We start from the raw sequence: 27,762 nt of genomic DNA, 5'->3' as shown, positions 1-27,762 counted from the left end.
CAATGAACTTCCTCAGACATGTTTCCTCGTGGAGTCTGAGTGGCATATTTTTATATTTCTGAAAAATGATGCCCCCGCATCGAGCATTTCAACAATAATCTCTTCTTTGTTCGTTTCATACATAGTCTCTTCTGTCGTACCCAGCGCCGGGTGTGGAGCGAGACGCAGGGTACGGCATTCTAGGCGGGTTGTATTTTTTCTCTTGTGGAGGGCAGGAACAGCAGAGCAACGAGCCTCCCATGATCAAGAGCGCAGAGGCTGCCCAACCGATGTAAAGCGCCGCTCCGAGTTCCCGTCTCTGAGCATCCGAGAGCAAAGGGTTGTAAAAGTCCCTGATGATGCTGTTGGCAGACCAGGACACAGGAATCAGCTGCATCAGCCCAGCCACGATAAAAAGAACCCCTCCTAAGATCATGACTTTAGCTTTGGACGACTCGTCCTCAATGCAATTGGTGCACTTCGCTCCTCCGATGGACACCAATACAGCCAGGACGGTGAGGAGGATGGAGATCACGGTCAGGGCTCTGGCTGCCTGGAGGTCCTGGGAAAGGGCCAGCATAGAGTCGTAGACTTTACACTGCATCTGTCCGGTACTCTGAACCACGCAGGACATCCACAAACCGTCCCAGATAATCTGAGCCGTCACGATGTTGGAGCCGATGAAGGCTGTGACCCTCCACATGGGGAGAGTGCAGGCCACGATGGCCAGCAGCCAGCCCAGCACACACAGGACCATACCGATGAGCTCCAGGCCTAAAGACATGACTTCTTTCACTAAGGATCCGTGCCAGAGCTGTGTGTGAAACAAGTGGTCTGCACCTGCAAGATAAGCCAATGCCTGAGAGCAAACGGAGCGCATCTGTTATCAAACAAGTGTCCTTTATACCTCACTTCAGGTAAAGAGGAGGAGGAGTGTGACGTCACAAAGAGGCGGGGTTTAATCACCAAACAACTAATGCTTGGAGTGTATATTGAATGTATCAAAGTTTACCATCTCTAGGAGCCTGGCAGTGTTTAAATATTGCATCGCATTAAATAGGCTGTCTATAAGTGGGTGTTTAAATTTGCATTTGTATTATGCACGTATACCACTACAATCAAGATGAATATATCTAAATCAGTTCATTTTAATTTATAACATGCTTTTCCATAGATTTTTTTTGCATTATATTAATGTATAATATATATAAGACATACACCTGGGGTCATTTGTTTAGAAGCTTTCGTGCCCTTTGTTGAGTTTGCAAAATATTAGTAATTATAAAAAATTGGGGTTATAAAAATAAGCTGATGTCAAACAACCCAAAACACATAACAGCAACTGAATTCACAAAAATAACCCAGTTACTGTTTTTATGTTTAGTTAAACTGCCTAATTGGTGCCCAATTTAATGGTTCATATGATCTTTGTATGTTTTGAACCATTAAACTGGGCATCACAGTGGCTTAGTGGGTAGCACAAACATCATGAATGCCCCCCTTGCTAAGCCTTATTGTGTTTTCCTTGTGTCAGTGTGTCAGATTTACTCTGGTATCCTCTTGCAGTCCAAAGACATGTAAGTCAGGGGAATTGTAGAAGCCAAATTGCACTTCTACTAACTTGTATGTAGGATAAAAATTTGGTTTAAATTTAGTTTAAATTGATGTGCACTAATATTATAATGTGCAAATTGCAAATATTGTGTTGTTAGTAAACATGCTGCACAGAGTTTTGTACATGTACTGTATATGTAAGAGCTTTCTCTGATGTTTTAGAACAATTGATGAAATAAGCTTGCAACTTTCATGAAACATGCGGAGAGCATCTGTTAGACTTTTTATTGTATATATGTGGTAACTCACTGGCAACGTGTTACTGTAACTGCCCCACTACAGTACCATAACTGTACATGTTTTTTACAGTATGATTCCTTTACCGCAGTTCCATTTTACAGTATAATACCCTTACTGTAACCTAGTTTAAAAACAAAAATATTGTCTTAAAGGGGAATCAAACCCAGGTTGCCCATGTCATAGATCTGTAACACTACCAAAGTGCCACAGAGTCACTTAATAAAGTTACTCGCTACACTCCCCAAGTAGCCTCTTCTGTCACTCTCCTGACACTTTGAGGAGCGAAATCTTGGTGTCACTAGTGTTTCGAAGTCTTGAGGTCAATTTCAAATCTGACGGTCAAGCATTTATCCATAATCCCTTTCTTGTTTCTATCTACAATTCTCAATAAATGATTTACACTGCTGAAAAACAATTCACATTTTGAAATTTGCTTCACTGCTAAAAGCATACCAAATAAAATGTATTTCATTTAATAGATATATTTAATTTTTCCATTTTATATGCTTTTATAACACTGTTTTATTCAACTACAGTAGCACTACTGCTGTTGTTTTACAGCAGTCTACCAGAAATTCAAAACATACAGTAAATCACTGTAAATTAAATGTTAATACCCATAATGCAGTGCAAATTACAGTAATAAACTGGAAAAGAAAGTGATGGTATTTTACTGGGCATTTTGTGGTAAGTAACTGTAGAAATTACAGTTAAGTCTAACAGTGATAGTTTTATCAATGATAGCTTAAAGACAGCGCTTAACACTGTAGGTTTGCATTAGAAGTCATGTCCGGTATAAAAACATTACATAACATATTAGATTAATAGGCGGACCGTAGGCTGTGTTTTGTGGCTGCTTGAAACAGCGTTTTAAACTGAATGTGGTCGAAAGTGGACATGCTCAAAACTTTTTACACAAGTATTTAGTGTCGTCCACTTGTGATCTGATCGACCAAAATGCATCTTAATATCAGGTATAAACAGTTTTAGAGACAAACATTAAGTATTACAAAAGGTCCAAACATTCACTGATCCTAAGAAGGAAGGTAACATAATACATTAGATAAAAATTAACCCTGAGGTGGAACTTCAGGCCAGACAGGAGTAGGGTCTGTAGGTCTTTATTGTTCTAGGGGAACCCATGAAGTGGTGAATTCATTGTCTGAAAGAATCACGCTCACGAGCCTTGCGGGAAACCTACTCATCCATACATTATCTATTCTTGAGACAATAAATGCTTGAAGAAGCTTGTCTGTTTGAAACAGACAGCCTGTGCCATTATTTTGCAATATAGTTGAATGAATGGTGTGCAATACATAACATTTTGATAAATTACTGAAATTACTGATGTTTTAAATGTGGAGAAACACATGATGGTGTAAACATTTAGAGATGGGTTATTTTCTGTTTTACCTAGAAGTATGCAATTTAATAACTTGCTGTCAGAATTCAGTTAAATGAAATTACTAACTATCTATTCTTTAATTCAATCATAAATACAGTCTGTAAACTTAGAAAACTGGCAAGTTACATCAAGTTACAAAGAAATTTAAAACTGGATAACATCAGCACAATAAAACTAATTTCATGTTTCCTGATAATGTCTTGGAAAGGAAGCATGTGCAAAAAGAAAATGATGGCACACTGTAAAAAATGCAGCATTTTTTGGTAGTTCTGCATTATAATACGAGTGCATATTAGCGTGATTTTTGTTATATGGTATTTGAGATCTGTTGGACCCGAAAGTGCTGCATGATGTCAGGTTTAACATGCGGATAGCACAAATAAACAGCACAAATATGCACAGTAAATACACAATGCTGTTTTTTTCTGGTTGGTTTATCGCTAGTTTTCTGGTTAAAAAATTTAATAATAGTAATTAAATGTAAAATAACAATGTGTAAGGCTACAATTGTGGGGGGCGAGAGGACGCTGGCATTGTGTGTTCGCCGCAACTACTGGAGTGCTGAGCGATTTGGAGTTATTCATCGCTTTGAGATGTTGTCATCCGGACTGGCTTCATTAATTTGAACATATTGATTGTATAAAACCTCGGACAGTCATAATATAGTAACGTAGTTGGCTGGTGCTGCCCAGGTCCGCGGCTAGGCTCCGGTACCTGCCGAACCAACTCTTGGAACTTAACACTTGCCTCGCCTCATCAAACATCTCCGCTCTCAAGCAACTGAGCATTCTTCGCCGACCCCGCTACGTTCATAGAGGGTCACGTCGACACCTTATTTACTCTAAGACCACTACCGAGAGCTCAATTCCGAGCCTGTGGACAGCTGCTAGCACCGCCGCACACCAACGACATCATCGGACACGTCATCAGAGCACCCTTGGCTCAGGTCTAAAAAACTGTAACCAACCACACCAAGGCCCCCGCTGGAGGAACCATGTACTGCGTGCCTTGGGGAACGGAAAGTGGACTCTGCGCTTTTTGTTAAAGTGTACCCCATCTTTAATGATTAGAATTGAACTGTTAAACTGTCAATCACTTACCAATAAGGCATCTTGTATCCACCACTATATATTCGATCAGAACCTTGACATTATCTGGACAAAGCTAGGGGTAATGGACGTGGAGGGGGTTTGGCGGTTTTTTATCGCTCTGATTTGCACCTGTCTGTACTGACTTTGCAAAAGTTTCATCATTTGAATGCTTGGCTTTTTCATGTGAAAAACTCATTCCCCTTACAACTATCCTCATATACCGGCCACCTAAACCACATCTATGCTTTATTTCTGAATTAACTGAACTACTTCTGTTAGTGTGTACCACATCAAACAATGTGGGAATTCTTGGAGATTTTAATATCCATGTTGATTCTCCAACAAGTTTATATACTGCTGACCTATTACAACTCCTTGACACCCTCAATCTCAGACAGTGACAGTACCCACTTATACCAAAGGACATACATTAGACCTCATTATAACAAATTTTCCTGTCAATAATGTTCATGTGCATGATTTACGCATATCCGATCACAATGACATATCATTAGATTTCTCAGTCCCGACTTCATGAACACTGGTGCGCTGCACAGACAGAAGGCGGCTGGGAGGGTCCTTAAGAGGCGCTATGTTGCCTCTGGGCTGACTGTCTATAATATTGCTTATCAGAGGTGGAAAAAGTACTAAAATATTGTACTCAAGTAAAAGTAAAGTTACTTTAATAATATTTTACTTAAGTAAAAGTAAAGTTACTTGTCTAAAAATCTACTCAAGTAAAAGTAAAAAGTAAGTCATTTTAACTTTACTCAGAGTAAAAGTTACTTTTTTTTACAGCGGGAAGAGGTGGAGGATTCTAGTATAGTTCAAAAACGACAAGGGAATATACATCTCAAACTAGTTGTTTTTAATTGTAGGAACATCTTTACAATTAAAGTGCAATAACAAAAAGATAATAAAATAAAAAGCTTTTTTAAAGTAAGAAACATTTATGGAATTGTTTAATGATTTTTACATGTGAGTTATGCACAGTGGCGGTCCTGGCTAGATTTACGCCCTGGGCGAACCATCCCTTGGCCGCCCCCAGAAAAAAAAATTACCCCCAAACCCCGCCACCAACATGTATTATTTTGTTATATATAATCTTAAATACAAAAAGGTAGAACAGAGAAAAACATGTAATACAGTATAAACACCCACTCATGCACACGCGCACACACACACACACACTGTTGCTGCTGTGGAAGTATCTGACTCCTCATTTTGGCCAGTGGGTGCTCTAGCTCTAAAATATTTCAGAAGTGCCCCTGAATTAACAATTAAGATACAATTATGTAAGTTAGATACACTTATTTAACACATGCATCAGTTACCCATGATTAAAATGACCATAACACACATTTTATTAGTATTTGTTAACATCCTATATAAACTAAGCATATACACTACAAATTATTAAAAAAGCTATATCACTGTAGCTTACAAAATGCCATGTCAATGTATATTAGAAGTTATTTAAGTTGACACATATAGCGTAAAGCAATAAAAAATTACACAGTCCGGAGGTCTGTGTGAATTTGCACTTTTGTGTTGCACACACAAACTAGTGTGTTGCCTATAGAGTGAATTTAGTTGCATGGCATGATGCCTCAATTCTAATAGTTGCTCAGCAAAACTAAAACCAAATACAGTCGTATTCTGTGGCTAATAGCAACATATTAGCAAGAGTGCGAGGCTAATATAAATAGCCTATTTCCTACTGTCACTCACGTTGTCACAGCAATCGGCATACCTTTATCTTTTGCCCGTTTCTCCTCATCTTCTTTTCCTGAACCGGGCAACTGAGATGGCTACTTTGGTCTTTTAATTTGATCCATGGATGATGAAGATTCGACATCATTAACTTTGCATTACATAACAACAACGTCCGTTTTACCCGTCAATCAACCGGAGTCACGTGACGTGAGTCGCGTAGATGACTCTACCGAATTTTTTTCACATAACGCAACTAATTACATGTTTGTATCAGGGGCGAAAATCTCATCTATATGTTGGGGGGGACAATAAACATAAAATTTTTCAAGAACAATTTTTGAAGGGGACACCAATAATACAGGCAAAATTGAACTTGCAAGGAAATGTGTACAGATAGAAAACGTTTCTCTTTCTCTATGAACGGACGCAAATGTAATTTTAATACACATGAATTCAGAGGTGGAAAGAGTAATAAAATATTCAAGTAAAGTTACTTTAATAATATTTTACTTAAGTAAAAGTAAAGTTACTGGTCTAAAAAAACTCATGTAAAAGTAAAAAGTAAGTCATTTTAATTTTACTCAGAGTAAAAAGTTACTTTTTTACAGCGGGGAGAGGTTTCTAGTATAGTTCAAAAAGACAAGGAAATATAAATCTCAAACTAGTTGTTTTTTATTGTAGGAACATCTTTACAATTAAAGTGCAATAACAAAAAGTTAATAAAATAAAAAGCTTTTTTATAACTAAGAAACAGTTATGGAATTATTTAATGATTTTTACAGGTGAGTTATGCACTTTTGAAGCAAAAATAATATGAGGTCAGCAGCTAGTAAATACAATCACTATAGTAAGATTGTAATTGATGTATTGCTGGTAACATACATTATTTTATTAAACTATATACCTAGTTTAAATGAGCATATCATGAGATGAGTGCCATAATACTTTTATCCTTTACACGTTTATTGTAGCTTCCCTGACCTGTGTACCCGGTGTCTTTCAATCTTTCTCTCTCTCTCTCTCTCTCTCTCTCTCTCTCTCTCTCTCTCTCTGCAATGTCTAATGACCTGCATTCCCGAGGACGTTCTTAAGTTGTTTGACTTGACGCGAAGCTGCTAGACCTCGAAGGATAATGCGCATATATTAAAAACGCGTCGTGCAAATTAGCGCTAAAAACCCGGTCGGCAATTCAAGAGCTTGAATGAAACAATCGCTTCGCGTCAATGGCAAGGGGTTTCTTTCATAAGAATTGAATTGAGGGTCTGCATAACCCGCGCCTGTCTCGTCCCTCTCCATGGCTCTTTCTGCGCGTTCCCCTGCCCATCAATCAATCATCCGTGGCACTTCTTTATCACCTTGCTTTTTTGTTTTATTTTTACTCAGTAACGGATATGATTTAAAATGTAGCGAAGTAGCCTACAATACTTTAAACAAAACATACTTAAGTAAAAGTAAAAGTACAGATTTTAAAAACTACTCAAAAAAGTAAAAGTACACACAAAAATCCCCAATTACAGCAACGTGAACTTTCAGCTCTGCCTCACCTCTGCATGAATGCATAAAAATGTTTTCTTGTTCATTTATCTGCTTCTGTTCTCATAAAACGAAATATGTTCATGTTTATATGTCCAAATAGACCAGTTTTAAAACACATGTGGATAAACTGTTAAGTGGTGGGAAACGTTGGTTTGTAGGTATATAGCTGATTAACGCGTCGGCTTCGTACACTTCTCAACCACCCGACTGTGTGGCGCTGGCAGCTGGACCAAACCACTGTGAGGCAAGGGAGGGGGGAATCCAAATGTTTACAACGTTTTTTGTTGTTGCTCCGTTTGCATTTGTATTGTTTTACTTCTTACACAACTATTTTAAGTATTATAAATGATTAAATTATTTTCAATACACATATTTTAATGATATTTTAGGGGGGGACAACCCTCAGATAGGGGGGGTCCTGTCCCCCCCGACCCCCCCGGGATTTCCGCCTATGGTTTGTATGTATATTGGTCTATGTTAATTTTAGGAATGAAAAATACAATTTACTTGGAAGCAGACGCAGCAGTTTGTGTTGTGTGTGGCCTCTGGCCTGGGATCAGTTATTTGGAAGCAGACGCAGCAGTTTGTGTTGTGTGACGTCTGGCCTGGGATCAGTCAATCCCTCGCTCGCCCCCCCGTTAAGGCGAGCGAGGGACTTGCAGTCGCAAGTTGATTCCACGCCCCCCTCACGCGTGCCTCTTCTGACACGCACACAACTGTGTTTCTCAGCACTAACTTGACATGGAAATGGTTTTGATTTAATTTTTTTTTTTTTAGGGCGCTCGTGCGCCCTCACATAGATTGCGCCCTGGGCGTTCGCCCACATTGCCCATAGCAAAAACCGGCCCTGGTTATGCACTTTTGAAGGTGGTCAGCAGCTTGTAAATACAATCACTATAGTGAGGTTGTAATTGATGTATTGCTGGTAACATACATTATTTTATTAAACTATATATCTAGTTTAAATGAGCATATAATGAGATGAGTGCCATGTCTATAAACATTTGACACGTTTATTATCTTCTTACTTCCCTGACCTGGGTACCTGATGACCTTATTCTTCTGTCTCTCTCTCGCGCGCGCGCTCTCTCTCTCTCTCTCTCTCTCTCTCTCTCTCTCTCTTGCTCTCTCTTGCTCTCTCTCTCTTGCTCTTTCTCTCGCTCTCTCTCTCTCTCTCTCTCTCTCTCTCTCTCTCTGCAATGTCTAATGACCTGCGCATTCTCGAGGACGTTTTGAAGTTGTGTTTGACTTGACGCGAAGCTGCTAGACCTCCGAAGACAATGCGCATGGTATTAAAAACGCGTCGTGCAATTTCGTACTTAAGAGCATGAATCCTACCTTTCATAGAAATGAAACACTCGCTTCGCGTAATTGGAAAGTGGTCACTTAAATATGACCAGGGGTTTCTTTCAAAAGATTTGAACTGAGGCGGGTCTGCATTAGCGCGCGCCTGTCTCGTTCGTCTCCATGGTTCTTTTTGCGCGTTCCCCGGGCCCCGCCCATTTACATCCGTTGCACGTCTTTATCACCTTGCTTTTTAAAATATTTTTTTACTCAGTAACGGATATGATTTAAAATGTAGCGAAGTACAATACTTTAAATAAAACATACTTAAGTAAAAGTAAAAGTACAGATTTTAAAAACTACTCAAAAAAGTAAAAATACACAAAAAAACTACTCAATTACAGTAACGTGAGTAAATGTAATTCGTTACTTTCCACCTCTGTTGCTTATAGAGAACATCAAAGAGTATACTATTCCAACATCATCAACAATAATCCAGGAAACTCAAAACAGCTTTTTAAAACAATAAATTATCTTCTCAGTCCACCAAACTCAAGGCAAAACAATAATAATATTGATGATCAGTGTAATAAATTCCTTGATTCATTCACCACAAAAATAACTACCATCCGCTCTAACCTAATATCTGGTAACGTCTTTTCATCTACTCCCCTAACTTCTGCACCAATATTTTCTCATTTTATTCTCCCCACACATAGACAGGTTGAGACTCTCGTACACAATATGAGATCCTCAACATGCTCACTGGATCCATTTCCCACTTCTCTTACTAAATCAAATACGACCCTCTTAAGCCCTCTCATCACCACCATCATAAACTCTTCCTTGCAAACTGGCCATCTTCCGGTCTCTCATTGCACTTATCAACCCCCGGCTTAAGAAACCCTCTCTAGATCCAGATATTTTATCAAATTACCGGCCCATCTCTAACCTTCCATTTCTTTAAAAAGTCATTGAAAAAGTTGTCGACACTCAAATCCACAATCACCTTAGTTCACATAGTCTCCAGTCTGGTTTCCGTACTGCCCATACTACAGAGTCAGCTCTGGTCAGGGTCACAAATGATCTGCTTGTGAATGCTGACCAGGGCTTTCCATCTCTTCTTCTGCTCTTGGACCTCTCAGCCGCCTTTGGCACTGTTGACAGGGCCGCATTAAGAGCTCACTGGGCCCCGGGGCTATGAATTACTGCAGACCCCCCCCAACACCACTTTAGGTCACCACCTACAGAGAGAACACATTTTTCTAAAACACTGCTGAAGTTGTTTTACATAAATATAATCTAGAATAATTCAGAATAACAGTTGCACGAAAAAAGCTGTTAGATTAACACTAACCTGTAAACATGACTTGCTAATAGCTAATATAGGGGTGGGCGATGAGCTAAATGTTTTATCATTATACGAGTCATTTTATCTAACAATAATGATATACTTCACAGTCAAGTTATATTACTTTTAATAAGAATTTTATCATATGGAAATTTAATGCCACTAACATTTCAGAATTCTTTTGACCAATTTCCATATCACAAAAAATAATAGTCACTTAAGAAAATAATCTCAAGCTTACTGATGACAAGACTTACAAATAACAATAGAACAAAGGCACACAAGAAATCGACCTACTTGAAAAACTTAAAGCACTGAATAATATTATATTGTGTAAAGTAATCAAATATACAGTACCTATCTTTCACTATAAATTCAACATTCATTCTTATTTATTTTACAAAAGTGATTCAGTCAATGGCAGTAAATTACTTTATTTCTGATGTTTGATTTATTTATTTATTTATATTTATTTAATGTTTATTTGACAGGGACAAATGGATAAAACATTGCTTTATAAAAAATACAAAGTAGATTCCATGCATACAGGTTTATAGCCAAGACTAATTTGCAACCCCTGTCCCTGGTTAGGCTTGTAAGGTTAAAACAGAGATTACAGAGTATTGAAGTACAAATTTATAGCTATTAAAATATATACAATAAATACATCAAATACATCAAATAAGATGTGGGCTTAAATAGATGTAGTAGTCACTATAACACAGAATCTAAACAAATTTATACATTAAGTTGTAGCCTGTATAATCAGCGTTCACAAAGTTGTTTCAGTTTTAGCCATTGCTTTAAATGTGTATTAAAAACCTTGAGTCCTTTCAGTGTTTTAATTTCTGATGGTAAAGCATTCCACCATTTTATGCCATTTCAAAGTGATGTCTGACCAAATGTTGTTCTACGTTTTGCGACTATACAGCCTATACAGTGCGGCGCGGCTTTTTATATTGCTAAGCAACCACCGAGTAAGCTGTCTTGTCAATCAAATATTGACGCGTGAGCGCTCTTTTACTGTTAACTGTCATATTAGCAGAAACTTTAAAAATAGGACGCTTGCACAAAGACGCAGGAGAAAGTGAGCGAGTGGAGTCCGGTTCTTCAAAGCCCTTGTAAAATTCCCTTACCACAACGTAAGGCCCGCCTCTCCCCTCATTCGATTGGACAATGCGCCCGACGAGAATGACGTCGGGCGCTTCTCCGCTCTCAGCGCTTCTTCAAAAGCGCGTGCTGCGGCTGGCGGCAAAAACCTAATTTGTAGGGGGCGTGGTAAGGCTTTGGCAATCAGATGTCTAGTAGCAGTCAATCTGCTTCACAGCCAATCACGGGCCCCCTACTTGTTCGGGCCCCGGGGCTTTAGCCCCGCCTAGCCCTATGGTTAATGCGGCCCTGACTGTTGACCATGCCATCCTTCATTGACTACAACACTTTATCGGTATTTCACATTCAGCACTTCAATGGTTTCGGTCCTACCTTCATTTCATTTATTTATAAAGCGCAAATAAAAACAACAAAAGTTTACCACTGTGCTGTACAGAAAAAATAATAAAATAAAAGACAGTAGTAATAAAAAGACATCACTAAATTTAAGAAATCAAGAGTTATAATGAATGATATGCAAAACTAAGTAGATAAGACTGTAAATTTGATTTAAAATCATACACAGATGAAGCAGATCTTACAGATAAAGGAAGACTGTTCCATAACTTAGGACCGGCCACTGCAAACGCACGGTCACCTCTCAATTACAATTTTGATCTTGTGTTCTCATTTACAAACCCCAGTTAAAAACCTGGCCTTGGCATTTTGGACCATCTGAAGCTGTGACAGGGAGGATTGGGTAATCCAACATACAGTGAGTTAGTCAATCAAGATAAAACAAATTTATGTCTTACTCTTTCAAGACAGGAAAGTTTTAACTTTTGACAAAAGTTTAAGATGAAAAAACATAACTTAACTACTGAATTTATATATTGGTCAAACCTAAGGGAAGATTCAAAAAGAACTACCAAATATCTTGCAGTTGGTTTGATATAAGAATTTAAATGACCACAATTAATATTTGGGTTTTCTCTTCCCACTGAGGGCCCAAAGACAATTACTTCAGTCTTACCTTTATTTAAATGCAAAAAGTTCAGAGACATCCAAGATCGTACATCAACTAAACATGCAAGCAAGGTTTCTAGGGCTTGCTTGTGATTTATGTTTTAAAGGTAAATAAATTTGGGTGTTATCTGCATAAAAATGAAAAAAGACTCCATGCTTCCTAAATATTTAACAGTGGAAGCATGTAAAGTGAAAACAAAATGGGATCCAGAATAGAGGATGCTCCTGTTTAAACTGACTCCCGCTCCTGTTTCGCTCCCATACATCGCTTTAGTAAGATTAATTATAGTAACGCGCAGCATTTATTGTCAGTAACGGTAACGGCGTTATAACGGGGGAAACAGTAATTTATTTGATTACTCGTTACTGAAAAAAATAACGCTGTTAGTAACGCCGTTATTACCATCACTGGATGTAACGCCTTGAGTATAGTACTGTATGTTTCTTTATGTGTACGCTAACTTATGCGCATGGTCGAACACACATCCTTGCAAAGTATGACTTATTTGACTCAGGTGTGTAGCCTATACAGACGTTTAACGGATGCGCATTGCGACAAAATGTGATGCATTTCCTGGGTTACATACAACAATCTCCTGTAGGCGCATGCGCGACCTACTCGTACAATGTACAGAGTAAGTACGTACAGTACGTGCACACTCCTCTGATAGATATACAGATGATAGTCTGTTTTTCTATGTGTACGCGGACGTATGCGCACTGTCAAATGCACAGCCTTGTAAAGTATAGTTTATTTGACTCGTATATGTACACAGACGTTCGACGCATGTGCATTCCGACAAAATGCCATGTATCTCCTGCATAGATATATACACTAGATGTTACCTTTGCTACGGCAATTCATTGGAACGAATGCGTCAAATAGAGCCACCATCAAACTCTTTTAATTATAGCCCTGCAATAGCATCATTGTAGGCAAAGGTATTTAGCATTGAGTCCAGACAAATTTAAAGTTTTGATATTTAGAAAATCTACTTTTTCTAACTATAATGTATAGTGCTAGTAGGCCTAAAATCCATACGCAGCACAAAAGTCCAGCATCGTCAAGCAGCTTTACCTAGCGACTTCCTATGAAAAGACCCCTGTTCCAAGATGGCGGCAGTTTTGACACATGCTTAGAACCCCAAGGCGACATTTAGTTTATATATCTATGTATCTCCTGTAGGGACATGCGCAACCTACTTGTACAATGTACACGGGTTTGAAAAAATATTCTTAATTAAATGAGCACAAACGCTTGTTGCAACCACGCTTCTATATTACTGTTAGCAACAGATTTGTAAGATAAAACTATTACTCAGTTTTAACAAAGTTGTTTTCTACAAGGTGATGGTGACAGATCCATGATAAAGCTCATCATCTTCAGGTTCCTCAGATGAAGAGTTGTGTAACATGATTAAAGAGTTTGGTCGTAAAGTATTATGTAATCAAACAGTGGCAATGCTGTTTTATATACAACTATGGCCTTGAAGATAATGACATTGGCTCTGCACCATCTTAGGACATATTTGAGATATTAATATTTGTTAAACTTGATGATGTTGGGTAACAGTTAATAATTTTGTCAAAAATTGTTTATTTATTTCTTTATAATATGGGAATTGCACTTGAAGCTACACAACACGGCAGTGTGTAAATCAGTGGCAGGAACCATTATGTTTCCTACATACTGTTATTTATATATTATTGCCTTGGTTCCCGCCTCTTTTAACTCACATCGCTTTGTGATTGGCTTTGTCTTTACTCGCTGTCTGATGTAAATGTAGTCCGAATGTTAATAGTCAATATTCTGGTGATACCTCCCTCTGTTGATCCGGAGGATGCGGGAAAAAATTTTTCCCGTCACAGCCCAACAATATCAGATACCAATTTAAATTACAGTGTAGCAACATTTTGACTTATTAAAGACAAAAAATGTATAAACATAAACAGGCCAGGAAACAAATGGAAAGAGTAGAGGAACAGACGGCATGCCATTGCTAATGGCGCCATCTTGCATTCTTATCATCAATTATTCAATTACATTACTCTAGCAACGGACCATTGGGCAGTTCTGACCTTTTCTGGGATTTTTCTGTTGGTCTCTGCTATGAGGTCTCTGCGCACATAGTAGTTGCTTCTGATTCAGCACGTCAACTAGTATAAATACAAAAACAACTTGTGTCTCCTTCTGTTTATTTAAGTGCATTTGTGTTCCCTGGGAGTCAAACCTATGATCATAACAATTTAAATGCATTTTTACAGTGCATTAATCAACTTGGTTTTACAAGTCATTTCAACTTTGAACATTCTTTATTTCATTCAGAAAGTTATTGATTATTTTAAGTCACACACTTAGGGGAAACACCCCCCTGGAGGGCAAGCGTACTAACCGACTAGGAGCCAAGCCTGGGCTATGCTTCCACAGAATGCCGTCAGAGAAGAAAACCCACCTTTACATGTAGTCTTGAAAAACATTGTCTCATCAGGCCAGCCAACATCAAATCCAGTAACATGCACTGATGATCAAGTAGTGCTGTGTGTGAAAGCCGGAGGAAAATATGATTGGAATGTAAAGTATGTTCAATCTAGGGCCTCGGTACACATGGATGAAACTCTGACTTCTCCTCGAAGCCTCTAATTATGGATTTGACCTTTTTCTTAGATTTTGGCACATTAATAAACCTCTTTTTCTGTTGGCAGAGATCCTGACACACTTCACAGAACACATCAGAGCCGGTGCTCACCCCAATAACAAAAAGGCTGGCAACATCATGGAGTTAATCACAGGGCCATGCACAGATATATTTTAAGAGGAAATACAAAAAGCCCATTATAAAGCCCATTAAATTTTTTAATAAAAATAAATTACATACAGTAGAACATTATTATTACTTATATTTATTTATTTAAATTCATGTTTCGTGTCAAATTCAAGTCAATTTAAGTCAATAGATTTATTTAGCACCATAAGATACAACATATGTGTAACCCGGGCTGCTTCACAAAGCGAGAGAGAGAGAGCGAGTAGAATTCAAGTGCAGGATGTTTTTATTAAAAGTACTCCACACACAAGCAGGCAAACAAATCCAAACAGGGTAATCCAAAATCCTAATCCAAATCACAGGCAAAACCAGAACATGAACACATGAAAACAAGATACAGGAACCAAGAAACCAGAATGCTTATGATTGCAGCTGTTAGACTAACAATACTTTGCAAATAGTGACATAATAAGACCGGTTTTATAGGAATAAACAGGAAGAGGAATGTGAAGTGTGACATGACAAGATTACAAAATAAGAGACTAGAAACAGAACATGATATCAAAATAAAAGACCTTAACAGAACACCAGGAAAAACCCTTACAATGTGATGTAACCAGCGTTGGCAACGTTACTTTAAAAAAGGAATTAGTTATAGTTACTAACAGTGTTGGGAGTAACGCATTACAAAATATAATATATTACAGTAATATATTAGTTTTTGCTGTAACGCAGTAATATAACGCATTACTCGTAAAATTTTGGTAATATTTTACTCGTTACAGTCTTAGTAACGAGCGCGTTACAACAATGCATTTCAAAATTAGACCGTGTTATTTTAAATTTTTATTTTTGACCAATGCGCGCGACCAGCATCCACACATGAAAAAAGCTGTGTAAATGGCTGCGTCCCAAACCGCATACTTCCATACTATATAGTGGGCGAAAAGCACTGCTTCTCGTACTCTTTGCCTACTATATATGGGGAGCCAATTCTGCCGTATTCATAAAAAAATAAATACATAAACAAATATACAAGGAAATGCAAAAAAACAAAAATACAGAAACAAATAAAGAAACATATACACATGGAAATGCAAAAAAACAAAAATAAATGAGTATTTATACCTGTATTTCTTTATTTATGTATAATTGTATTTTTTCACACTATTATTTATTTATTCATTCATTTATTTATACATTTATTTATTTTTACTTTTATTTATTTTCACATTTATTTATGCATAAATGTATTTATGTCTACACGTATTTATTTATACATTTATATTTTTGTATATATATTTATTTCCACATTTATTTATTTATACATTTATTTATTTCTTCTTTTCTTCATCTGTATGCTAATGAGGGGGGCGTCTTTTACCTCAGACTTAGCAATCGATCTCTGAGTGCCAGTGCTGAAGCTTTGAGGCCACAGTGACACCTGGTGGTGTGAAAAGCGAACAAAGTTGCACATGGAGTGAACGACCCGGAGATGTGCAACATCCAAAACCCCATCCCAAGTCCCTAAATCATTCCGTGTCACCACAACTGTGTACACATAGGGTCACCACACATAGCACACGCACTGTACTCAGGACATGGCCGCAAATCGCCATCCGGTCGCGACCTCCAAAATGTCTTGGCACACATAAATATCAAAATGCACGTTTTCAACATATCTGATGACAGACCCTTGTAAGTGGACACTTTAATATGGAAACGCGTGAAATTATGCACTATTAATAACATTTAATGTAAATGCCCTGGAGCATACTGTCCACTTACAAGGGTCTGTCATCAGATATGTTGATAACGTGCATTTTGATATTTATGTGTGCCAAGACATTTTAGAAATCACGACCGGATGGCGATTTACGGCCATGTACTGAGTACAGTATGTATGCTATGTATAGTGACCCTATTTATACACAGTTATGGTGACACAAAATGATTTAAAACTTAGGTTTTGGATATTACACATCCCCAAGTCATTCACTCCACGTGCAACTCTGTTCGCTTTTCACACCACCAGGTGTCACTGTGGCCTCAAAGCTTCAGCACTGGCACTCAGAGATCGATTGCTAAGTCTGAGGTAAAACACGCCCCCTCATTAGCATACAGACGAAGAAAAGAAGAAATAAATAAATGTATAAATAAATAAATGTGGAAATAAATACATATAGAAACACATAAATGTATAAACAAATACGTGTAGACATAAACACATCTATACACAAACAAATGTGAAAACAAATAAAAGCAAAAACAAATAAATGTATAAATAAATGAACAAATAAACAAATAACAGCGTGAAAAAATACAATTATACATAAATAAAGAAATACAGGTATAAATACTCATTTATTTTTGTTTTTTTACATTTCCATGTATATATATTTCTTTATTTATTTCTGTATTTTTGTTTTTTTTACATTTCCTTGTATATTTATTTATGTATTTATTTATTTATGAATATGGCAGAATTGGCTCCCCATAACTATATAGTATGGAAGTAGGCGGTTTGAGACGCAGCGTATGTCTATTTCCACGTGCTGTATGCAACAAGTTCTTTAACTTTGTATTTGAAATGCGATTTGGACGCGGTGCCCGTCAAATATAGAGATGTTTCTTAAAGAGCCGAATATGGGAAGTCCGCGGCTGTATTATAAGCATTGACTAAAGTGGTCGCAATCAGGTCCGGTAGCGCCGCACACGCATAATTTTGCGAATAAGAGCACTAAGTAAGAGCAACAGAAAGTTTCTATCGGTCTCCTGTGCTGCTTAAACCTCAGAAGTAAAGAGACTTTTACATGTTGCCAGTAAAATCCATATCACACCAGCAATGACAAGGTAAGCTTTGCTATGATTACAGTGCTAAGCTATTCCTATGCTATCTACAGTTTTATTACAAACAGCAACCTAAACTACAACATAACATTAGTGAAGACTTAAACATGGTTATCTAAATAGTACATTTAAACATCACTGTTTAAAGTTTTTACCAGCCTTTGTATGGGAACCTATATTCATTGTTTGGCAAAAAGCAGTGCTCCTCTGTTTTTTCTTTTTTATTAAGCAATGATATGTTAGCCTACATGTAATCCTATTGGACTGAAATGAGCTGTATTCCTTGAGGCCTGATCCTCCAATAGGACTTTTTGATAAGTTGTGTCAACCCAGTGCATGCCAGGTTTGTGCTGTGAATCTGAATTAAAAGTGATCAAAAGAATAGAAATGAAAAGAGGTTGCATGTCTTGCCATGTTATTAGGCTATAGGTTGCATTATAGTGGGCTCTATTGTGTTTGGTATGTGTACCATAATTTACCAGACTTTTACCAGATCATTTGTCTATGTTTATGATTATGACAGTAATTGTTACTGTATTTTGCCATAAGTCTTCACTTTGCCTATTCAAAGCTCGAGGGCCAACACATAACTTCTAGATTTATAAGCATCGATAAACTACATTTTAACATTTTATAATGCCTAGTCATACTTCTGCTCTTTTAATTATAGCCCTGCAACAGCGTCATTGTATTCAAAGGTATTTAGCATTGAGTCCAGAGAAAATTTAAAGTTTTGATATTTAGAAAATCTACTTTTTCTAACTATAATGTATAGTGCTAGTAGGCCCAAAATCCATACGCAGCACAAAAGTCCAGCATCGTCAATAAATGTGAAGTATAGGTGGAGATAGCAGCGTTACCTAGTGACTTCCTATGACAAGACCCCTGTTCCAAGATGGCGGCGGTTTTGACACATGCTTAGAACCCCAAGGCGACATTTAGTTTATATATCTATGTATTTCCTGTAGGGACATGCGCAACCTACTTGTACAATGTACACGGGTTTGAAAAAATATTCTTAATTAAATGAGCACAAACGCTTCTATATTACTGTTAGCAACAGATTTGTAAGATAAAACTATTACTCAGTTTTAACAAAGTTGTTTTCTACGAGGTAATGGTGACAGATCCATGATTCCGGTTCCTCAGATGAAGAGTGGTGTAACATGATTAAAGAGTTTGCTCGTAAAGTATTATGTAATCAAACAGTGGCAATGCTGTTTTATATACAACTATGGGCTTGAAGATAATTGGCTCTGCACCATCTTAGGACATATTTGAGATATTAATATTTGTTAAACTTGATGATGTTGGGTAACAGTTAATAATTTTGTCAACAAATTGTTTATTTATTTATTTATTATATGGGAATTGCACTTGAAGCTACACATCACGGCAGTGTGTAAACCAGTGGCAAGAACCATTATGTTTCCTACATACTGTTATTTATATATTATTGCCTTGGTTCCAGCCTCTCATAACTCATGTTGTTTTATGATTGGCTTTGTCTTTACTCGCTGTCTGACGTAAGCTGCATTTGGGAGTACGAAACTCCAAAGCTTATTCAACAAGACGTAATGTGCATCATGTCATGATTATGTAGGCTACATGTGGTGAGGAAGAAATTTTTTTTATATCAACCGGTTTATGCACAAAATACGGGACGAGTTGTGTCACATATTGATTCAGGGACAGTGTTTTCTCCCAATACATGACGCTGCTACCCAGTCTCACAAGGTTTCGTGATATAGTCACATATTTTTTTATTCTTTTTTCGTAATATTATCACAAATTTCTGATCGTATTGTGATTGTATAATGTATAACGAATTCCTGTTTTCGTGTGATTCTCACATACTGGTTACTCAGCTGCTTTTTCCTATTTTCGGTTTAGGATAAGATTTGGTGCTTGCATCAGAATGTCACTTTATATATTGGTTTGGGTGGGGATGTCATTTTATGTAAATCTAACCCTAAACCGAAGCGACAATGGTAAGAAAATAGGACAAAACAGATGAGTAACCAATACGTGATAATCACACGAAAAAAGGGATTCTTTATACGATCACGAAAAAACGCGGAAATTCGTGATAATATCACAAAAAAAGAATAAAAAAATATGTGACTATATAACGAAAATATGTGAGACTGGGCTGGACAATCCCATATTAATCTTTCGCTGCCATTGTCAATCAAGAGAAAACGCTTCCCTGCCGGAAGTATTTCCGGCTTTCCGCAATACCGTTATTATCCACCAGGTGGCCCTTCCACAACTTTTGAAACCTGGAAGTATTGCCCTATGGCAAGCGGCTGCATGTCCGTGTCTGTTTTAAAGATCGCTCTGAATGGGATCTCTATGAAAAGTCCGTCACAAAAATGGAATTATCTCTGCTTTTTGCTCAAAATGTGGTGTTTTTGCAGAAACTTACCCATATTCAAAAGCTGATTACAAAAGAACCACTGAAGGTAGGATGAAACGGGTTTTTTTGTTTGAAAGCAGAGGGTCTGTTCTTTCATTTGGTATATTGTATGTTTATATATTTGTCACAAGGTGACGATTTTTTTGGGGCGGAACCAAAAGTTGGGAAAGTTTGGTTCCGCCCGGATGTTTCCGTCCAGACCGGAGAACGGAAACACCGGACATCCGGCAGTTTTGCGAAGGCTGTAATCAGCGGATTGAGCACAGCTGTGTCTAGTTAAAGAGATCGCCGGGCAATTGGACAACTGGAGTACATGGAGGAGTATAAAAAGCACAGTTAGATCACAGTCCGGGAGTTCGGGCACGAGAGGGGGATTGACACGGGGAAAGCTCCTCTGCTTAATGCAGAAAAAGTAACTACGTACCTTTTGAAGAGCCCGCAGGCTCTGTTGATCCGGGCTGCGCTTGGAGCGCACGGAAAGAAGACAGGAGCTGCCTGGGGTGAAAGAAAGGCGATACGTGGGTGGAGAAAAGGAGCTCCCCGAAGAGAGCATTGTGCTGTCAATTACGGTGGACCGGCTGGATTTAACGAATAACCCTATGGGTAGAAAGGAACTCTGGTCCAACTAGTATTTTGGAAGGAGTAAAGCGAGAAGGGATTTGACCTCGTTGCACAACGTAAACAAAGGCTATCCGCTGTGAGTATGTCCGTTGGTGTAGCATAACTGGCAGAAACTTACATTGTGTGATCGTTGGAGTCCTCCAGGACTAGGAAGGCGGCCCTACCCCTATAATTAGCGTGGTGGGCGAGCCGCTGGAAGCATACGTCCATACAGCCACAGCAACGCGACTTTGGTCTGGTCGTGTTTGCCATCGCCTCTATGTTAGCCCCAAGCACAGTGGAGGACATCGGGCGTTTCCCTTGTGGTGTTGCACTTACAGTGTGGTGAGTGAGACTTTACAAATCATAAGCTTTTTCATGTTAGAGTGGTGCTGTGTATTTGCTGTGGGTTGCTGTGTGTCTTGTCAGAGAAGCCCCGCACCATCCATTCTCTCCACTGGGCGGAGGACGGAGGGGCCAACGACCTTAGACCTTATTGCCACCATACGCTGTGCGCTGGTTTCAGAGTATGAAGAGACGCAGACCAAGAGCTGTCAAGGACTGTGAGTAAAATACTAGAAGCATTCGTGGTGTAAGCTTACCTGTGTTTGTATTTGTCGCAGAGTCAGAGGCGAAAGGGTCTGCCGCCCCCGTGGTCTCTACGAAAGGGCGCCCCTATCCGGGATTCGATCGGCCTACGGACAGTGGGGATAGGGCAGCGCTCGACCCGGCGAGGTGGTGTGTGACCTTCGCCCCCCTGCTGACCTACAGAAGAACCGACTGTGAACGTGATACTTACCCAGAAAGCTGTAAGCAGCGGAGCCGGTGAGAAACATCCAAAGTTCAGTAACAGTGTTTCTGTGCCCTAGCGATCACCTGTGGAGAGAGAGAGGAAAACGAGAGTGAATCATTGAAGAACCGACTGTGAACGTGATACCTACCCAGAAAGCTGTAAGCAGCGGAGCCGGTGAGAAACATTCAAAGTTCAGTAACAGTGTTTCTGTGCCCTAGCGATCACCTGTGGAGAGAGAGAGGAAAACGAGAATGAACACTAGGAGAAGGAACTGTGTGAAGATCCAGTTGGTGGTGGAGGAGAGCCTAGAGTGGCCATTATTTTAAGTTCCCCGTTTTTCCCTTCCCTATTTATCTTTTTTTAAGTAACTTAAATAAAGTACATTTTTAAATTATGCTTACCTTGTGTGTCTGGTCATTGGGGTGGCTTTGGGAATCTCCTCGAGGTGGAGAAAGGGGCGTGACCTTATTTACATCTGGGTCCACCCCTACCTGTGACAGATTTGGCGTAGTCGGCAGTCCACCTCGGGTTGAGACCAAGGTCCCCCAATGGCCTATCACATTTATCAGTCCCCAAACAACGCGTTCTCGGGACGAGAACGGATTGGCGGGGGAGGATGTCACAAGGTGACGATTTTTTCGGGGCGGAACCAAAAGTTGGGAAAGTTTGGTTCCGCCCGGATGTTTCCGTCCAGACCGGAGAACGGAAACACCGGACATCCGGCAGTTTTGCGAAGGCTGTAATCAGCGGATTGAGCACAGCTGTGTCTAGTTAAAGAGATCGCCGGGCAATTGGACAACTGGAGTACATGGAGTAGTATAAAAAGCACAGTTAGATCACAGTCCGGGAGTTCGGGCACGAGAGGGGGATTGACACGGGGAAAGCTCCTCTGCTTAATGCAGAAAAAGTAACTACGTACCTTTTGAAGAGCCCGCAGGCTCTGTTGATCCGGGCTGCGCTTGGAGCGCACGGAAAGAAGACAGGAGCTGCCTGGGGTGAAAGAAAGGCGATACGTGGGTGGAGAAAAGGAGCTCCCCGAAGAGAGCATTGTGCTGTCAATTACGGTGGACCGGCTGGATTTAACGAATAACCCTATGGGTAGAAAGGAACTCTGGTCCAACTAGTATTTTGGAAGGAGTAAAGCGAGAAGGGATTTGACCTCGTTGCACAACGTAAACAAAGGCTATCCGCTGTGAGTATGTCCGTTGGTGTAGCATAACTGGCAGAAACTTACATTGTGTGATCGTTGGAGTCCTCCAGGACTAGGAAGGCGGCCCTACCCCTATAATTAGCGTGGTGGGCGAGCCGCTAGAAGCATACGTCCATACAGCCACAGCAACGCGACTTTGGTCTGGTCGTGTTTGCCATCGCCTCTATGTTAGCCCCAAGCACAGTGGAGGACATCGGGCGTTTCCCTTGTGGTGTTGCACTTACAGTGTGGTGAGTGAGACTTTACAAATCATAAGCTTTTTCACGTTAGAGTGGTGCTGTGTATTTGCTGTGGGTTGCTGTGTGTCTTGTCAGAGAAGCCCCGCACCATCCATTCTCTCCACTGGGCGGAGGACGGAGGGGCCAACGACCTTAGACCTTATTGCCACCATACGCTGTGCGCTGGTTTCAGAGTACGAAGAGACGCAGACCAAGAGCTGTCAAGGACTGTGAGTAAAATACTAGAAGCATTCGTGGTGTAAGCTTACCTGTGTTTGTATTTGTCGCAGAGTCGGAGGCGAAAGGGTCTGCCGCCCCCGTGGTCTCTACGAAAGGGCGCCCCTATCCGGGATTCGATCGGCCTACGGACAGTGGGGATAGGGCAGCGCTCGACCCGGCGAGGTGGTGTGTGACCTTCGCCCCCCTGCTGACCTACAGAAGAACCGACTGTGAACGTGATACTTACCCAGAAAGCTGTAAGCAGCGGAGCCGGTGAGAAACATCCAAAGTTCAGTAACAGTGTTTCTGTGCCCTAGCGATCACCTGTGGAGAGAGAGAGGAAAACGAGAGTGAATCATTGAAGAACCGACTGTGAACGTGATACTTACCCAGAAAGCTGTAAGCAGCGGAGCCGGTGAGAAACATTCAAAGTTCAGTAACAGTGTTTCTGTGCCCTAGCGATCACCTGTGGAGAGAGAGAGGAAAACGAGAATGAACACTAGGAGAAGGAACTGTGTGAAGATCCAGTTGGTGGTGGAGGAGAGCCTAGAGTGGCCATTATTTTAAGTTCCCCGTTTTTCCCTTCCCTATTTATCTTTTTTTAAGTAACTTAAATAAAGTACATTTTTAAATTATGCTTACCTTGTGTGTCTGGTCATTGGGGTGGCTTTGGGAATCTCCTCGAGGTGGAGAAAGGGGCGTGACCTTATTTACATCTGGGTCCACCCCTACCTGTGACATATTTAAAGAAGAACATTTTCTGGAAGGCATTAAACTTTTGTGAAAATCATGAAAAACGCTGGCGCTGGCTGGCAACTTTTTTTTAAAACGCTGGCGGTGAAAGAGTTAAGTGAATGGGTTGCAGATTTAAAGGGACACTTCACCCATTTGCATTAAGCTTTGTATAGTTAGAATCCCAGTCATGTTTTTAAATGGTCGTGCATCATTTCCTCAGTTTCTGCTGAGACAGAAGAAATACAGATTTCAGTGTTGCACTTCCTTCTTTCAATGATGTAAAAATCATCATTTGGATCATTGAAAGGAGGAGGGGGTGACACTACAAACACCCCTTTTCTCTGTCAAATAGGCACCAAATTCGAAATGTATGTTACATTTCGACTACAAATATGACTGACACACTTTCAATAAAGATGAATGTTTCCACGGGTGAAATGCTCCTTTAAATGTATGTCTGGACTTCTTTACCGTATATGTATAGTGCACACTGATATATCTGCAGTTAGAAATGACATGTTTTGTTTGTTGTTTCATTCAATTGACAAAATTCAGTAAATATACTACCATGTGTATATGTATTTATACAAGTATAATGTGTTACATTTTTTCTGGAGCAGATCTGGAGGATTTGTTTTTCAGTTTTTAACTTGCCCTGCATCACAAAAAAGTTAAACAAAAATTATAAATAAAATATACCTATTGTATTATTGTTGATAAACCTTTGTGTGTTTATTTATGTCCCCACCAATGTCAAAATCAAACTTGCGCCCTTGAATATAAATGATTAGTTTTCTTCTCCTTCCTGGTTTCAGAGAGAACATTCCATGACTCAGTGCTGATAAAGTTTTATCTGCTCTTCATATTCACTCATGAAACAGGCCTATTGTCTGGAGGAGGTTTCGACGGTTGGATTAGAGCCCTGGCAAAGACAAAATTGTTTGTGCAGAGAGCGAATAGACCCTTGAGAGCAGATAGAGCTTCAGTGACAGAGCCTTTAACTCATCACCTCATTATTGAGGCCTTGAAGGCTTCTTCAGATGACTCTCTGTCATTTTTGTGTTTCATACACAACTCAATAAAGATCCCACAGAAAGTGATAACTTTACACTGTAAAAAAATGACATCAACATATCAAATCAACTTGACAAATTAAGTTAAAGTAACTTGTTTTTATAAGTTATGTAAACTTTATAAAGGGCACAACTTAAAATAGTAGGTTGAATTGAATTGACTTGCCAAGTTGTTTTAATTTCATGCTGCATTTTACCTTGATGTTGTTAAAAAATTAAGGATATTTTTAAAGAAATTTTTAATAAATTAATTCATCTCTCAAGTGTAAATGTGCTCTTTTACATTAAGTTAAAATACAATACAATAAAATGGATTTACAATGCTTCACAATGCCATAAGACTAATTTGCTTTTTGTTTAAGTTTTCACTGTAAATCAGAATGTTAACTTTCTTAAAATTTGTAAAAAAAAAAAACAATTTTTTTTGCAGAATAGAAAACAAAAACACAAAATATTCTTAACTTGAAACCTTCAAATATTTGACCTCCCTGGAAATTAAGTATAATTGCTGCCATGAAAAAAAGATGATTTACACCGTAAAAGTCAACAGGTTATATGAATGTGAAGCATACAGGACATTCACAAAAAGCGAATGTTTATTGTTTCCCAGCCAAAGTCCATACAAAAATGAGCTAAAACAACAGCCTCCAAATGTACATTTAGGCCTATTAGCCTCAACCAAAACATAATACAAGACAACTTTGTACTAAAATAAAAAAAAAATGTGTAAACTATTTAACACACTTCAAACCTAATAATATAACAACAAAACTGAATCAATCACATAAACCAGTGGTATCCAACATGATGTATTAATAGCATTCATTTTAATATTTATTTATACATTTTTTATATATTAGCTTTGCTTCTGTATGTTAACATTTTTAACAATGATAAAACATATCAACAAGTCAAATAAAATAAAATCAACAAGTATAACAAAAGTTTTCAGTAGACTCCTGTTTTATTTATTATTCAGGTTGGAGACTCCTAACCTAAACCATAACAAAGAAATTATTACACATTGCAATATTAAAACAAACAAAAAGAAAAACTACACTCCATAAAAAACATCCCCCTCTTAAAAACATGATAGGATTGTTTAATTACCTGGGTATAAAGATGGCACTAAAACATCACATCTATGTTTTGTCTGCTTATTCATGGTATAAACACCTCGTATGAATACGAATGTGCACTTTAAATGATTAAAAATAATTAAATGCTAAATTATGACATTAATTTGGCAACAAAATGATGATTAACAGCATTCAGCATTGTATAAATGTGCTTATTAATAAACCTACAATTGAAAATATGAGAATTACACATATTAAAAAGCAGTTGTAACAAAACTAGAAAACACTATTAAACATAAAACACATCTGGTTGGCACATAGCAGAGGGTCTTTTTGTTCATCACGTCCCACCCTCGACACAAAATCACCAAAGAGTCAGAGTTTGTTCATACGTAGTCTCTTTTGTCAAAGCTGTTGGGTGCTGCAGAACGCGCAGCAGAGTAAACCATTCGGCTGGCTGGACCGTACCTGCTGTTGACCTCTTGTGGGGGGCAGCTGCAGCACAGAATGCCCCCTCCAAGTAGCATAAGGGCAGTGGACGCCCATCCCAAATACAAAGATGCACCTATCTCCCTTTTCTGAGGCTCGATGACGACAGGATTGTAGAAATCCCTGATGATACTGTGAGCCGTCCAGCACACGGGGATCAAAAGCAAAACGGCAGCGCAAATGAAGGTGACGCCAGATGTGATCATAACTCTGGCTTTGACGCGCTCCTCCTCCACGCATCGAGTGCATTTGGCCCCCACGATGGAGAAGAGAAGTCCGAGCACTCCCATCACGACAGCGACGATGCACAGAGCCCGCGCCGCCTGCAGGTCCGAGGTGAGGGCCAGCATGGAGTCGTGGACTTTACATTGCATCTGACCGGTGCTCTGTACCACACAGTTCATCCAGATTCCCTCCCATATGGTCTGCGCTGTTACAATGTTCACCCCGATGAAAGCGGTGACCTTCCACATGGGTAAAGCGCAGGACACGATGCCCACGATCCAACCTAAAATAGCCAGGCTTAGTCCTAGTATCTCTAACCCTACGGCTGGCATTCTGAGTGCGGTAATACGTCTGTACACCAAAGAAAGGCTCTCAGAAAAGTTATTCAGTGCTTTATAATGGTCAACAAAGAGAAAGGTGGAGTCATCTTTGAAAACGTCCCTCCGGATTGGTTAAACTTTGTCGGATTTTACCTTGGCACGAAAACGGGTCAGTTTAATGATTTAGCTCTCTTCACACAGTATTTCCCACTGAGAGACCAAATAGTGGATAGATAACCAGTGTCCAGTCGGAACCGGTTAAAGGATAACTGACAAGACCACAACCAAAGTTTCCAGTGGCATGGTCTTAAAATGGACACATATATGCACATGTAACTTATGGTCACGTGGGGATTCATGTTCAATTGAAGCTTATTGACGTCGGTAAAGTTCACTGAGAGTCAACATAGACTCAGTGATGTCTGTCAGTGTGTCA

The 27,762-nt window shown here is 39.2% G+C and overlaps 1 protein-coding gene across 1 annotated transcript; it reads right to left on the bottom strand.

The window, feature by feature from the left end:
• LOC129437529 (claudin-3) lies at window positions 1–27,505 on the bottom strand. Its single transcript, XM_055195726.2, has 2 exons — window positions 26,858–27,505; window positions 1–768 (listed from the first exon to the last, which is right to left on the bottom strand). The coding sequence occupies exons 1-2, from the start codon at window positions 27,336–27,338 to the stop codon at window positions 116–118; spliced, it is 1,134 nt and encodes a 377-aa protein (XP_055051701.2). The 5' UTR covers window positions 27,339–27,505; the 3' UTR covers window positions 1–115.
• Window positions 27,506–27,762: the final 257 nt, after the last annotated feature.

The sequence above is a fragment of the Misgurnus anguillicaudatus genome, chromosome 24 (assembly GCF_027580225.2).
Source record: "Misgurnus anguillicaudatus chromosome 24, ASM2758022v2, whole genome shotgun sequence".
Lineage (NCBI taxonomy): Eukaryota > Metazoa > Chordata > Actinopteri > Cypriniformes > Cobitidae > Misgurnus > Misgurnus anguillicaudatus.
Note: the sequence above shows the minus strand (reverse complement) of the source record. Positions and strands in the feature narration are given on the sequence as shown.